The sequence below is a fragment of the Rhinoraja longicauda genome, chromosome 7 (genome assembly GCF_053455715.1).
Source record: "Rhinoraja longicauda isolate Sanriku21f chromosome 7, sRhiLon1.1, whole genome shotgun sequence".
NCBI classification, from domain to species: domain Eukaryota; kingdom Metazoa; phylum Chordata; class Chondrichthyes; order Rajiformes; family Arhynchobatidae; genus Rhinoraja; species Rhinoraja longicauda.
In genome coordinates this window covers 1,834,199-1,849,309 of record NC_135959.1, presented here as the reverse complement: position 1 = coordinate 1,849,309, position 15,111 = coordinate 1,834,199, and the positions used below count along the sequence as shown (strand labels likewise).

Sequence of the window (15,111 nt, the reverse complement as noted above, 5' to 3'; positions counted from 1 at the left end):
CCCCCCTCCCCCCTCCCCTCCCCTGCCACTGCCCTGCCCCTCCCCCTGCCCTGCCCCTCCCCCTCCCCCTGCCCCTCCCCCTCCCCCCCAGCTTTGTGTCATCCGCAAACTTGGAGATTCAGCCCATCAAGTTTACTCTGCCATTCAATCGTGGCTGAACTATCTCTCCCTCTCAACCCCATTCTCTCAACCCCTTCTCCCTATAACCCCTGACACCCGTACTAATCAAGAACCTGTCAATCTCTGAGTTCATGGAGCATAGAAAAGGTCCCTTCAGCCCAACTTGTCCATGCCGACCGAGATACCCCATCTGCACACGTCCCAACTCACACATTCACACCATAGGAGCAGAATTAGGCTACTCCACCATTCGATCATGGCTGATCTATCTTTCGCTCTCAACCCCATTCACCTGCCCAAGTTTGGCCCATATCCCACTAAACCATGTACCTGTCCCAAGTGTCTTTTAAATGTTGTGATAGTCCGAGCTTCAACTACCTCCTCCAGCAGCTTGTTCCATACACCCACCACCCTTTGTGTGATAAAGTGGCAGTATGGCAGTAATTCTCCAGACACGATGGTTTAAGTTAGATTTATTGTCACGTGCACCGATGTACAGTAAAAAGCTTTGTTCTGCATACTATCCAAACAGATCAGATAATACTATGCATGGATACAATCAAGTCAAACTCAAGTACAACAGGCAGAGCAAAGGGGAAGATACAGAGTGCAGAATATAGATCTCAGCATTGTAGCGCATCAGTTCCACAGACAAAGTCCAATGTCCACACTGGGGTAGAGGTGAATCGGACAGTTCCTTAGCATGTTGTCCCATATACCGAAATACAGTAAAAAATCAAACTATTAATAAGGTTAGACACTGCAATCAAATCAGAAATACATAGACATGCCAGTCAAGGGCGGTCACGGTGGTGCAGCGGTAGAGTTGTTGCCTTACAGCGAATGCAGCGCCGGAGACCCGGGTTCGATCCTGACTACGGGTGCTGTCTGTACGGAGTGCTGGAGTAACTCAGGGGGTCAGGCAGCATCTCTGGAGAACATGGATAGGTGACGTTTCACAGAGTGCTGGAGTAACTCAGCGGGACAGGCAGCATCTCTGGAGAACATGGATAGGTGACGTTTCACAGAGTGCTGGAGTAACTCAGCGGGACAGGCAGCATCTGTGGAGAGGAGGAATGGGTGACATTTTGGGTCAAGACCCTTCTTCAACAGACTCAGACTCAACTCAACTGAACTAAAGTAAACTGAACTAAACTCAACTCAACTAAAGAAAACGCCACAAAAGTAATCTCAACTAAAGTAAACTCAAAATGCAGCAACTCTGGCGAGAAGGAATGGGTGATGTTTCGGGTCGAGACCCTTCTTCAGACTGATGTCAGGGGAGGGGGCGGGACAAAGAAAGGATGTAGTCGGAGACAGGAAGACTGGTGGAAGAACTGGGAAGGGGAGGGGGAGGGGATAGAGAGGGAAAGCAGGGACTATCTGAAGTTAGAGAAGTCAATGTTCATATCGCTGGGGTGTAAACTACCCAAACGAAATATGAGGTGCTGTTCCTCCAATTTGCGCTGGGCCTCACTCTGACAATGAAGGAGGCCCAGGACAGAAAGGTCAGATTGGGAATGGGAGGGGGAGTTGAAGTGCTGAGCCACTGGGAGATCAGGTAGGTTGAGATGGACTGAGCGGAGGTGTTGAGCGAAACGATCGTTGAGCCTAAAGAAGGGTCTTGACCCGAAACGTCACCCATTCCTTCTCCTTCGAGATGCTGCTTGGCCTGCTGAGTTAATCCTGCATTTTGTGTCTACCTTCGATTTTCACCAGCATCTGCAGTTTTTTCCTAAACTCAACTCATCTCAGCCCAGCTGAAGGTGGCTACTTCACTGGAGGCTTGTATTCACTGGAGTTTAGAAGGATGAGAGGGGATCTTATAGAGACGTGTAAAATTATAAAAGGACTGGACAAGCTAGATGCAGGAAAAATGTTCCCAATATATTCACAAAATGCTGGAGTAACTCAGCAGGTCAGGTAGCATCTCGGGAGAGAAGGAACGGGTGACGTTTCGGGTCGAGACCCTTCTTCAGACTGATGTCAGGGGGGGCGGGACAAAGGAGGGATATAGGTTCCCAATGTTGGGCGAGTCCAGAATAAAGGGGAGGCCATTTAAAACTGAGGTGAGAAGGAACTTTTTCACCCAGAGAGTTGTGAATTTGTGGAATTCTCTGCCACAGAGGGCAGTGGAGGCCAAATCACTGGATGGATTTAAGAGAGAGTTAGATAGCTCTAGGGGCTAGTGGAATCAAGGGATATGGGGAGAAGGCAGGCACGGGCTACTGATTGTGGACGATCAGCCATGATCACAATTAATGGCGGTGCTGGCTCGAAGGGCCAAATGGCCTCCTCCTGCACCTATTTTCTATGTTTCTATGTTACCTTCGATTTTCTCCAGCATATGCAGTGTTTTTTCCTAAACTCAACTCAGCTCACCTGAGCTGAAGGTATCACGAAATGCTGGAGTAACTCAGCAGGTCAGGCAGCATCTAGGACAATAGACAATAGACAATAGGTGCAGGAGGAGGCTATTCGGCCCTTCGAGCCAGCACCGCCATTCAATGTGATCATGGCTGATCATTCTCAATCAGTACCCCGTTCCTGCCTTCTCCCCATACCCCCTGACTCCGCTATCCTTAAGAGCTCTATCTAGCTCTCTCTTGAATGCATTCAGAGAATTGGCCTCCACTGCCTTCTGAGGCAGAGAATTCCACAGATTCACAACTCTCTGACTGAAAAAGATTTTCCTCATCTCCATTCTAAATGGCCGACCCCTTATTCTTAAACTGTGGCCCCTGGTTCTGGACTCCCCCAACATTGGGAACATGTTTCCTGCCTCTAACATGTCCAACCCCTTAATAATCTGATACGTTTCGATAAGATCTCCTCTCGTCCTTCTAAGGAGAGAGGGAATGGGTGACGTTTCGGGTGGAATCCCTTCTTCAGACTGACTTTGGGTTTGTCAGCTGAGGTGCAGGTGGCTACTTGAGGCCGGTGTAGGTGAGTTCGGCCATGCCGTCTCGGATGTGACGGAAGTAGTCCAGGTGCGTGCGGTGCAGCTTCCAGGTGTAGGAGCCGCTGCCCTTGGCGTACTGCATGAAGTGCGGGGCGCCGGTAAAGATGATGTTGTCCGCCAGCACCACGCTGCCCGGGCGCAGCAAGCCCTGCTCCTCCAGCAGATGCAGGTCACGCAGGTAGCTGCGCTTCCAGTGGTTCATGAAGACAAAGTCCACCGTCGTCACGGCAAACTTCTCCCGCAGCTGGGGGATCACCTCGTCGGACGGCAGCACCACCTGCTGCACCTGGCGGGAGGGAAAGGACGCAGGTCACGGCGCGGCGCGTCGCAGAGCGGACCGCAGCCCACGCTCCAGGGCACACACGCGGCATCAAAGATACTAGAGGAGCAAGATAGACCACTCGACCCTAAACACCAAGATACTAGAGGAGCAAGATGGACCACTCGACCCAAAACACCAAAGGTACTAGAGGAGCAAGATGGACCACTCGACCCTAAACACCAAAGATAATAGAGGAGCAAGTTGGACCACTCGACCCTCAAAACCGTAGTATGTCACGGCAGGGGCCACAGTTTAAGAATAAGGGCCATTTAGAACGTAGATGAGGAAAAACTTTTTCAGTCAGAGAGTTGTAAATCTGTGGAATTCTCTGCCTCAGAAGGCAGTGGAGGCCAATTCTCTGGATGCTTTCAAGAGAGAGCTAGATAGAGCTCTTAAGGATAGCGGAGTCAGGGGGTATGGGGAGAAGGCAGGAACGGGGTACTGATTGAGAATGATCAGCCATGATCACATTGAATGGTTGTGCTGGCTCGAAGGGCTGAATGGCCTCCTCCTGCACCTATTGCCTATTGTCTACGGTGCCATTTTAGTAGGCAAAAACTTGCAGAGATATTTAAAAAGAAAAAATAACAAAAGGCTGTGAATTGATAGATGAGGTATATTCTGCATTTTAATGGTATCATCACACATACTGTTCCCCAAAACACTGATTACATAGCGAGAGGCAGAGCGAACGGTGGGTTTTGCTTACTAAAATGGCGTCTTTGTGTGCTACACTTCAGTATAGGCGATTTCAACAGAGCGGTCCATCTTGATCCTCTAGTATCTTTGCACAGGATGTTGCCAGGACTAGAGGGTGTGAGCTACAGGGAGAGGTTGAGCAGGCTGGGTCTCTATTCCATGGAGCGCAGGAGGATGCGGGGAGATCTTATAGAGGTGTACAAAATCATGAGAGGAATAGATCGGGTAGATGCACAGAGTCTCTTGCCCAGAGTAGGGGAATCGAGGACCAGAGGACATAGGTTCAAGGTGAAGGGGAAAGATTTAAGACCATCCTTACCAAGCATCTTTCTCGCCAATGTCCGGTCACTCTCCAACAAGCTGGATAAGGTAAGGCTGTGGATCAACACCCAGCGATCCCTGAAAAACTGCTGCGCGCTGATCTTCACGGAGACGTGGCTCAACGCACTGGTCCCCGACGGGGCTGTGGAGCTAACAAACCGCTCACTACATCTTGCTGATAGAACAAAGGACTCCGGTAAGAGCAAGGGCGGTGGGCTCTGCATCTACATTAACAATGACTGGTGCACCAACCACACTGCAATAGAGAGCTACTGCTCCCCAGACCTGGAGTACTTACTGCTCAAATGTAGGCCATTCTATCTGCCGCGGGAGTTTACGGTGGTCATCATCATGGCCGTATACATTCCCCCACAGGCTAATGCTAACCTAGCATTAGCACAGCTGCACTCGGCCATCAGTAAGCAGCAGGATGCCCACCCCAACGGTGCCTTCATTGTTGCAGGGGACTTCAATCAGGTCGACCTACGAGCCTCGCTCCACAAATTCCATCAGCATGTGCAGTGCCCTACCAGGGGCTCAAACACACTGGACAAGGTGTACACCAATGTAAAGGACGCCTACAGAGCTCTCCCCTGCCCACCCCTGGGACAATCCGATCACCTCTCACTGTTTCTACTGCCCGCATACAAACCCCTCATCCGCAAGACCAAACCCACAATAAAGACGGTCAAAATATGGCCCGAGAATGCCACCCTACAACTCCAGGACTGCTTTGATCGCACCGACTGGGACCTGTTTGCACAACAGGCCACCTACGGTTCAGAGATAGAGGTAGACTTGGAGGAATACGCATCCACTGTGCTCTCCTACATCAACTGCTGTGTGGAGAATGTCACGGAGGACAAGGTGATAAAGATGTTCCCAAACCGGAAACCCTGGATGAACAAGGAGGTACAGAACCTGCTGAGGGCACGCAACAATGCCTTTAAATCTGGTGACACTTCAGCATACAGTGTTGCCAGATCACACCTAAGCAAAGGTATTAAAAGGGCCAAAGACACCCATAGGCAACGGGTGGAAGACCACTTCAACACCACGGACACCAGAAGCATGTGGCAGGGTGTCAGGGACATCACTGGCTACAAGAGCAGCCCTGCCTGCCCCCACAGCGATATGGCATTGACCAACGAGCTTAACACCTTCTTTGCCCGCTTTGAAACTGGCAAAACCACCTTGAGTGAAAGAACCCCAGCCGAGGCGGTGGGACAGGTCTTGCAACTGAGCACACAGGAGGTACAACGCGCTCTGCAAAGGGTCAACCCACGCAAGGCTGCAGGACCGGATGGTGTTCAAGGAAGGGTACTGAAGGACTGTGCTGAACAGCTGGCTGAGGTATTCACCAGGATCTTTAACCTGTCATTATCTCTGGCTACGGTCCCCAAGTGCCTGAAGTCGGCTATCATAGTTCCGGTGCCGAAAAAAGCAAAGATCTCCAACCTGAACGACTACCGCCCGGTTGCCCTAACGCCGATAGTCATGAAGTGCTTTGAGAGGCTGGTCCTCTCACACATCAAATCCAGCATCCCTGACTCACTGGACCCACATCAATTTGCATACAGGGCAAATAGATCCACAGAGGACGCCATCTCTCTGGCTCTTCACACTGTCCTGACTCACCTAGAGAGACAGGGCACGTACGTGAGGATGCTATTCATAGACTATAGCTCCGCCTTCAACACGGTCATCCCCACCAAGCTCATCACCAAACTCCACCAGCTAGGCCTTAGCTCGTCATTATGTGACTGGATCCTGGACTTCCTGCTGGAACGACCGCAGGCAGTGAGAATGGGCCCGCACCTGTCCTCCACTATCACCCTGAGTACCGGCACACCACAGGGCTGTGTTCTGAGCCCCATGCTCTACTCCCTCTTCACACACGACTGTGTTCCTGCATTCGACACCAACACCATTGTCAAGTTTGCAGACGACACAACGGTGATCGGGCTTATCACCAACGGGGATGAAACAAACTATAGAGCGGAGGTGCAGAACCTGGCGGACTGGTGCTCGGATAACAACCTGTCCCTAAATACCACCAAGACCAAGGAGCTGATCATCAACTTCCGTAGGTCACATAACGGGGAATATGCCCCGATCTCTATCAATGGGGTCAGTGTGGAGAGAGTGTCCAGCTTCAAGTTTCTGGGCACTCACATTTCGGAGGACCTAACATGGTCCAATAACACTGCTGCGCTGGTCAAGAAGGCACAACAAAGACTGTTCTACTTAAGAACACTGAAAAAGTCTGGTCTACCCCAACAGCTGCTGACGACCTTCTACCGCTGCACCATAGAGAGCATCCTAACGCATGGAATCCCTGTGTGGTACCTCAGCTGCACGGAGGCAGAAAGGAAAGCTCTACAGCGGGTAGTCCATAGAGCTCAGAGGGCCATCGGAACACAGCTACCAGCCTTGGAGGGCATCTACAACACACGATGCCTCAGAAAAGCCACCAGCATCCACAAAGACTCTTCACACCCCTGCAACAGTCTGTTCGAACTCCTTCCATCGGGCAGACGATACAAGGCCTTCTATGCCCGCACCTCCAGACTCAGGAACAGCTTCATCCCCAGGGCCATAGCTGCTATGAACCGGTCCTGCTGAGCCGGATGGCCACAACGCATAGATCAACTTGCACTTTACCCTGTCCAAAACTGTTACAACTGTTCGTTTCGTTGGGTTGCTGCTGTCTAAATTACCTAAATTATTGCATCGTATGGGAGGCGCATTCCCAATCTCGTTGTACCCCTGGGTACAATGACAATAAAGATATATTGTATTGTTTTGTATTGTATTGTAATAGGAATCCGAGGGGTAACTTTTTCACACAGAGGGTGGTGGGTGTATGGAATGAGCTGCCAGAGGAGGTAGTTGAGGCTGGGACTATCCCGTCGTTTAAGAAACAGTTGGACAGGTACATGGATAGGACAGGTTTGGAGGGTTATGGACCAAGCGCAGGCAAGTGGGACTAGTATAGCTGGGACATTGTTGGCCGCTGTGGGCGAGTTGGGCCGAAGGGCCTGTTTCCGCACTGTATCACTCTATGACTCTGTGACTCTGTGACACACCGCAGGTGATGGAAGCACCAGCAATGAGCACAGAGCACAGCAGCCCGGACACAGCCAGGGATGAATCTGTAGGAGTATTGCATGATCTCTCCCTCTCACCGTCTCTATCTTTCTATATCACTCTCTCTCTCTCTCTCTCTCTCTCTCTTTCTCTCTCTCCCTCTCGTCTCTCTGTCTTGTCTCTGTCTCTCTCTATCCATCTCTGACTCTCTTTCCATCTGTATCTATCTTTCACTGTCTCTCTCTCTCTCTCTCTCTCTCTCTCTCTCTCTCTCTCTCTCTCTCTCTCTCTCTCTCTCTCTCTCTCTCTCTCTCTCTCTCTCTCTCTCTCCCTCTCTCTCTGTCTTTCTCTGCCTCCCTCCCTTCCTCCCTCCCTCCCTCCCTCCCTCCCTCCCTCCCTCCCTCCCTCCCTCCCTCCCTCCCTCCCTCCCTCCCTCCCTCCCTCCCTCCCTCCCTCCCTCCCTCCCTCCCTCCCTCCCTCCCTCTCTCCCTCCCTCCCTCCCTCCCTCCCTCCCTCCCTCCCTCCCTCCCTCCCTCCCTCCCTCCCTCCCTCCCTCCCTCCCTCCCTCCCTCCCTTCCTCTCTCCCTCCCTCCCTCCCTCCCTCCCTCCCTCCCTCCCTCCCTCCCTCCCTCCCTCCCTTCCTCTCTCCCTCCCTCCCTCCCTCCCTCCCTCCCTCCCTCCCTCCCTTCCTCCCTCCCTCCCTCCCTCCCTCCCTCCCTCCCTCCCTCCCTTCCTCTCTCCCTCCCTCCCTCCCTCCCTCCCTCCCTCTCCCCCTCTCTCCCTCTCTCCCTCCCTCCCTCCCTCCCTCCCTCTCTGCTCACCGTGTCCTCGTCAAAGCCGGCTATGCGGATGACCTTCTCGGCAATGGCGGCGTTGCTGGCGTCCATGTCCACGGTGTAGAGGCGGGCACCGTCTGTGAGGGAGCGGGCGATGCGGAGGGTTGCGTACCCGCAGTAGGTGCCCAACTCCAGCACCGTGCGCGGAGCGGTCTCGTACAGCAGCCGCTCCAGGATCCGGCCTGGCAGCGAGACGTCACAAACTCACAAACTCACAACTTCACAAACTCACAAACTCACAAACTCACAACGTTACAACTCCATGACTTCACAACTATAACTTCACAACTTCATAACTTTATAACTTTATAGCTTTATAATTGTATAACTTCACAACTTCATAACTTCACAACATAGCTTCATAACTTCACAACATAACTTCATAACTTTACAACATAACTTCATAACTTTACAACATAACTTCATAACTTTACAACTTTACAACTTCACAACTTTATAACTTTATAACTTCATAACTTCATAACTTTATAACTTTATAACTTTATAACTTCACAACTTTATAACTTCATAACTTTATAACTTTATAACTTCATAACTGTATAACTTCATAACTGTATAACTTTATAACTTTATAACTTCATAACTTCATAACTTTATAACTTCATAACTTTATAACTTCATAACTTTATAACTTCATAACTGTATAACTTTATAACTTTATAACTTCATAACTTTATAACTTCATAACTTTACAACATAACTTCATAACTTCACAACTTTATAACTTCATAACTTTATAACTTCATAACTTTATAACTTCATAACTTTATAACTTCATAACTTTATAACTTCATAACTGTATAACTTTATAACTTTATAACTTCATAACTTCATAACTTTATAACTTCATAACTTTATAACTTCATAACTGTATAACTTTATAACTTTATAACTTTATAACTTCATAACTTCATAACTTTATAACTGTATAACTTTGTAACTTCACAACTTTATAACTTTATAACTTCACAATTTCACAACTTCATAAGTTCCAGGAGCAGAATTAGGCCATTCGGCCCATCTAGACTGCACCGCCATTCAATCATGGCTGATCTATCTCTCCCTCCTAACCCCATTCTCCTACCTTCTCCCCATAACCCCTGACACCCGTACTAATCAAGAATCTATCAATCTCTGCGCTGAAACTGCGCTCCTCAAAATCACAAACGACATTCTCCTCTCCTCCGACGCTGGCAACCTCAACATCCTCATCCTATTTGACCTCAGCGCCGCCTTTGACACCATAAATCACTCCATTCTCCTCACCCGACTTGAAACCTCCTTTAACATCACCGGCACAGCCCTATCCTGGTTCAAATCTTACCTCTCTGACAGACACCAGTTCATCTCCATTAACAACTGTAAATCCCCCACCGCTCCCCTCCCCCAAGGTGTCCCCCAAGGCTCAGTCCTTGGCCCCCTCCTCTTCATCCTCTACCTGTTCCCCCTTGGTCAATTAATCCGCCGTCATGGTCTCAACTTCCACGGCTTCGCCGATGATATCCAGCTCCTCATCTCCACCAAGTCAATTTCCCCCACCACACACTCTACACTGACAAACTGCATCACTGAAATAAAATCTTGGCTTCAATCAAATTTCCTCAAACTCAATTGTAACAAATCTGAAATCATCATCATTGGTCCAAAAACGCTCACCAAATCCACCCAAAACTTCATCCTCAACATTGATGGTCTCCCAGTATCCACCTCACCTCACATCCGGAATCTTGGAATCATCTTTGATCAAACCCTCTCCTTCGACAAACACATCAAACACATCACAAAGACAGCCTTCTTCCACCTCAAAAACATTGCCCGTCTCCGTCCATCCCTCTCCTCCACAGCTGCAGAAACCCTCATCCACGCCTTCATCACCTCCCGTCTGGACTACTGCAACAGCCTCCTCTATGGCGCACCCTCAAAAATCATCAGTAAACTTCAATACATTCAAAACTCCGCTGCCCGTCTACTCACCCACACCCCGATCCGTGACCATATCACCCCCGTCCTTTACAAACTCTACTGGCTCCCCATCCCCCAGAGAATCCAGTACAAAATCCTCCTCATAACCTACAAAGCCCTCCATAACCTGGCCCCATCCTACCTGAACGACCTCCTCCACAGGCACACTCCCACCTGCACCCTCCGCTCTGCTGCTGCCAATCTCCTATCCCCCCACATCCGGACCAAACTCAGGTCCTGGGGGACAGGGCTTTCTCCATCGCTGCTCCCACCCTATGGAACTCACTACCCCAAACCGTTAGAGACTCCTCCACACTCACCACATTCAAAACATCGCTGAAGTCTCACCTGTTCAGCACTGCCTTCAACCACTGAAGGTCACCTCACCTTCTGTCTCCTTTCTCTGTTCGTTTACTTATTTACTTATTTATCTATTTATTCATTTCCCTATGTTCTCTAAATCCCTGTAAAGCGTCTTTGAGTATATGAAAAGCGCTATATAAATGTAATGCATTATTATTATTATTATTAAAAATATCCATTGTCTTGGCCCCCACAGCCGTCTGTGGCAATGAATTCCACAGATTCAACACCATAAATCTGTAAGTGTGAAAACGCACACCTCCAGGTTCAGGGACAGTTTCTTCCCAGCTGTTATCAGGCAACTGAACCATCCCACCACAACCAGAGAGCAGTGCTGAACTACTATCTACCTCATTGGTGACCCTCGGACTATCCTTGATCGGACTTTTGCTGGCTTTACCTTGCACTAAACGTTATTCCCTTATCATGCACCTGTACACTGTAAATGGCTGGATTGTAATTGTGTATTGTCTTTCCGCTGACTGGATGGCGCGCAACAAAAGCTTTTCACTGCACGAAACAATAAACTGAGCTAAGACATTCCTTCTCGTCTCCTTTCTAAAGGAGCGTCCTTTTATTCTGAGGCTGTGCCCTCTGGTCCTAGACTCTCCCACTAATGGAAACATCCTCTCCACATCCACTCTATCCAGGCCTTTCATTATTCTGTACGTTTCAATGAGGTCCCCCCTCATCCTTCTAAACTCCACCGAGTACCGGCAAGTACAAACGGCCATCATAGGTTAACCCACTCATTCCTGGGATCAGGACCTGTGCTGCCACCTTCAGGGATCGATGGACAAGTACTCCAATGTGTCTCTATTCCTCGATGATCTAGAAGATTCCACCGTTCATGGTGTATTTCGTAGTCTCATTAGTACTCCTAAAATGCGCCATCTTCAATTTCGAGCCGCAGAGTCATACAGCACAGAAACAGGCCCTTCGGCCCAACATGTTGGTAGACAAAGTGGTCAAAAAGGCTTTTGGCACTTTGGCCTTCATCAGTCAGAGTATTGAGTATAGAAGTTGGGAGGTCATGGTGCAGTTGTATAAGACGTTGGTGGGACCGCATTTAAACTATTGTGTTCAGTTCTGGGCACCATGTTATAGGAAAGATATTGTCAAGCTTGAAAGGGTTCAGAGAAGATTCACGAGGATGTTGCCAGGACTAGAGGGTGTGAGCTACAGGGAGAGGTTGAGCAGGCTGGGTCTCTATTCCATGGAGCGCAGGAGGATGAGGGGAGATCTTATAGAGGTGTACAAAATCATGAGAGGAATAGATCGGGTAGATGCACAGAGTCATTTACCCAGAGTAGGGGAATCGAGGACCAGAGGACATAGGTTCAAGGTGAAGGGGAAAAGATTTAATAGGAATCCAACGGGTAACTTTTTCACACAGAGGGTGGTGGGTGTACGGAACAAGCTGCCAGAGGAGGTAGTTGAGGCTGGGACTATCCCATAGTTTAAGAAACAGTTGGACAGGTACATGGATAGGACGGGTTTGGAGGGTTATGGACCAAGCGCAGGCGAGTGGGACTAGGGTAGCTGGGACATTGTTGGCCGGTGTGGGCGAGTTTGTAGGTTGATTGGCTTCTGTAAACTGTTCCTCGTGTATGGGACAGTGCTAGTGCACGGGGTGACCGCTGGTCGGTGGGCCGAAGGGCCTGTTTCTGTGCTGTATCTCCAAAACTAAAACTAAAAACTAAAACATGAATACATGTCAGCCAAACGCAAGTGCTACATCAAAAGCACTCGACTACTCGAGTTTGGAGAAGGGATCCGATCTGAAACGTTGTCTTTTTTCAATCGGGCAGATGTACAGAGTCTTTTGCCCAGAGTAGGTTTAGTTTTAGTTTTTAGTTTTAGAGATACAGCACGGAAACAGGCCCTTCAGCCCACCGAGTCCGCACCGACCAGCGATCCCCGCACATCAACACAAGCCTACACACACTAGGGACAATTTTACATTTACACCAAGCCAATTAACCTACAAACCTGCACGTCTTTGGAGTGTGGGAGGAAACCGAAGATCTCGGAGAAAACCCACGCAGGTCACGGAGAGAACGTACAAACTCCGTACAGACGGCGCCCGTAGTCGGGATTGAATCCAGGTCGCTGGCAATGTGAGGTAGTAGCTTTACCGCTGAGCCACCCTGCTGCCTCTTAGTGAACCAAGAACTGGAGGACATGGGTTTAAGGTGAGAGGGGGAAGATTTAATAGGAACCTGAGGGGAACACTTTCACACAGAGGGTGGAACGAGCTGCCAGAGGAGGTAGTTGAGGCTGGGACTATCCCATCGTTTAAGAAACATTTGGACAGGTACATGGATAGGACAGGTTTGGAGAGATATGGGCCAAGCGCAGGCAGGTGGGATTAGTGTAGCTGGGACATGTTGGTCGGTGTGGGCGAGTTGGGCCGAAGGGCCTGTTTCCACACTGTATCACTCTATGACACTACGACTCTACGAATCTCTGATTCTATGACTGATTCTATGATTAGGGCTCCATGACTTAAAAGGAATCCGAGGGATAACTTTTTCACACAGAGGGTGGTGGGTGTATGGAACAAGCTGCCAGAGGAGGTAGTTGAGGCTGGGACTATCCCAATGTTTAAAAACAGTTAGAGAGGTACATGGATAGGACAGGTTTGGAGGGATATGGACCAAGCGCAGCGGTAGAGTTGCCGCCTCAAAGGGCGAATGCAGCACCGGAGACTCATGTTCCATCCAGATTATGGGTGCTGTCTGTACAGAGTTTGTACGTTCTCCCCGTGACCTGCGTGGGTTTTCTCCGAGATCTTCGGTTTCCTCCCACACTCCAAAGACGTGCAGGTTTGTAGGTTAATTGGCTTGGTAAATGTAAAAATTGTCCCTATTGTGTGTGGGATAGTGTTAGTGTGCGGGGATCGCTGGTCGGCGCGGACCCGGTGGGCCGAAGGGCCTGTTTCCATGCTGTATCTCTAAACTAAACTAAACTATATGCAGGCAGGTGGGACTGTTGTAGCTGGGACGTTGTTGGCCGGCGCGGGCAAGTTAGGCCGAAGGGCCTGTTTCCACGCTGTATCGCCTTATGGCTCTTTGACTCAATGACTACGGCCCTCTGGCTCTGCGACGTTTACCTTTCTCGGGGCCCAGGCTGCTGAGGTACTCCGAGTGCAAGCACCACTGGTCGAAGGTGGCAAGGATGTTGTCAGTGTCTCCGGGGATACAGTTGGCCAGCACGTACTTGAAGGCCCGCTCCTCCCTCGACAGGCCGGTCAGGTAGTCGTGGAACTTGCGCAGGACCACGGCGCGCCAGAACAGCACGAAGTAGTAGCGGTAGCGGATGAGGAGCGTCATCAGGAAGGGGATGAAGGCCAAGGCAATGGCGGGGGACACCATCTGAGGGGGAAGAGCAAGGGGCCAAGTAAGGGTTGCCAACTATCTCACTCCCAAATAAGGGACAAGGTGACGTCACCGCCCCGCGCCCCAAGTGACCTCACCCAGCCAGCGGCCACGTGCTCCCGCTCCACCAATGGCGGCCGCCTGTGCCGGGAGGCGGGTTGCTACACAACCTCCGTCATGCGGTGCGTATGCCTCCGGACCTACACTGTCCGAACCTACACAGTCCGGGCCTACATTGTCTGGGCCTACAGTGTCCGGTCTTACACTGTCCAGACCTACACTGTCCGAACCTACAGTGTCCGGACCTACATTATCCGGGCCTACAGTGTCCAGTCTTACACTGTCCGGACCTACACTGTCCGGGCCTACAGTGTCTGGGCCTACATTATCCGGGCCTACAGTGTCCAGTCTTACACTGTCCAGACCTACACTGTCCGGGCCTACACTGTCCGGGCCTACACTGTCCGGGCCTACAGTGTCCGGGCCTACACTGTTCAGGCCTACACTGTCCAGGCCTACACAGTCCGCACCTATACTGTCTGGGCCTACAGTGTCCGGGCCTACACTGTGCGGGCCTACACAGTCCGGGCCTACACACTCCGGGCCTACAGTGTCCGGAACTACAGTGTCCGGACCTACAGTCTCCAGACCTACAGTGTCTGGGCCTATAGCACTCCCCGGGCCTAATACGGGACAAGGGCTGTCCCGTACAGGACAAACCAATTTAGCCCAATACACAGGATGTCCCGGCTAATATGGGACAGTTGGTAACCCTAAGGCCAAGCCACAATCAAAGAAGGGTCACATAGAAAATAGGTGCAGGAGGAGGCCATTCGGCCCTTCAGCCCTTCGAGCCAGCACCGCTATTCACAATAGACAATAGACAATAGGTGCAGGAGTAGGCTATTCAGCCCTTCGAGCCAGCACCGCCATTCAATGCGATCATGGCTGATCACTCTCAATCAGTACCCTGTTCCTGCCTTCTCCCCATATCCCCTCACTCCGCTATCCTTAAGAGCTCTATCCAGCTCTCTC

At 50.4% G+C, this 15,111-nt stretch overlaps 1 protein-coding gene across 1 annotated transcript; it reads right to left on the bottom strand.

Annotated features, from left to right (window-relative positions):
* Positions 1 to 3,047: 3,047 nt before the first annotated feature.
* On the bottom strand, positions 3,048 to 14,073 carry tomt (transmembrane O-methyltransferase). The gene is made up of 3 exons (XM_078401966.1): positions 13,812 to 14,073; positions 8,336 to 8,532; positions 3,048 to 3,368 (listed from the first exon to the last, which is right to left on the bottom strand). The coding sequence occupies exons 1-3, from the start codon at positions 14,071 to 14,073 to the stop codon at positions 3,048 to 3,050; spliced, it is 780 nt and encodes a 259-aa protein (XP_078258092.1).
* Positions 14,074 to 15,111: the final 1,038 nt, after the last annotated feature.

Coding starts and splice junctions, on each gene's coding strand:
- tomt (XM_078401966.1), bottom strand. CDS start 14,073: ATGGTGTCCCCCGCCATTGCCTTGGCCTTCATCCCCTTCCTGATGACG. Junction 8,533..13,811: donor CAGCCTGGGCCCCGAGAAAG/GTAAACGTCGCA, acceptor TCTCGCTGCCAG/GCCGGATCCTGGAGCGGCTG. Junction 3,369..8,335: donor CCGGCTTTGACGAGGACACG/GTGAGCAGAGAG, acceptor CCCTCCCGCCAG/GTGCAGCAGGTGGTGCTGCC.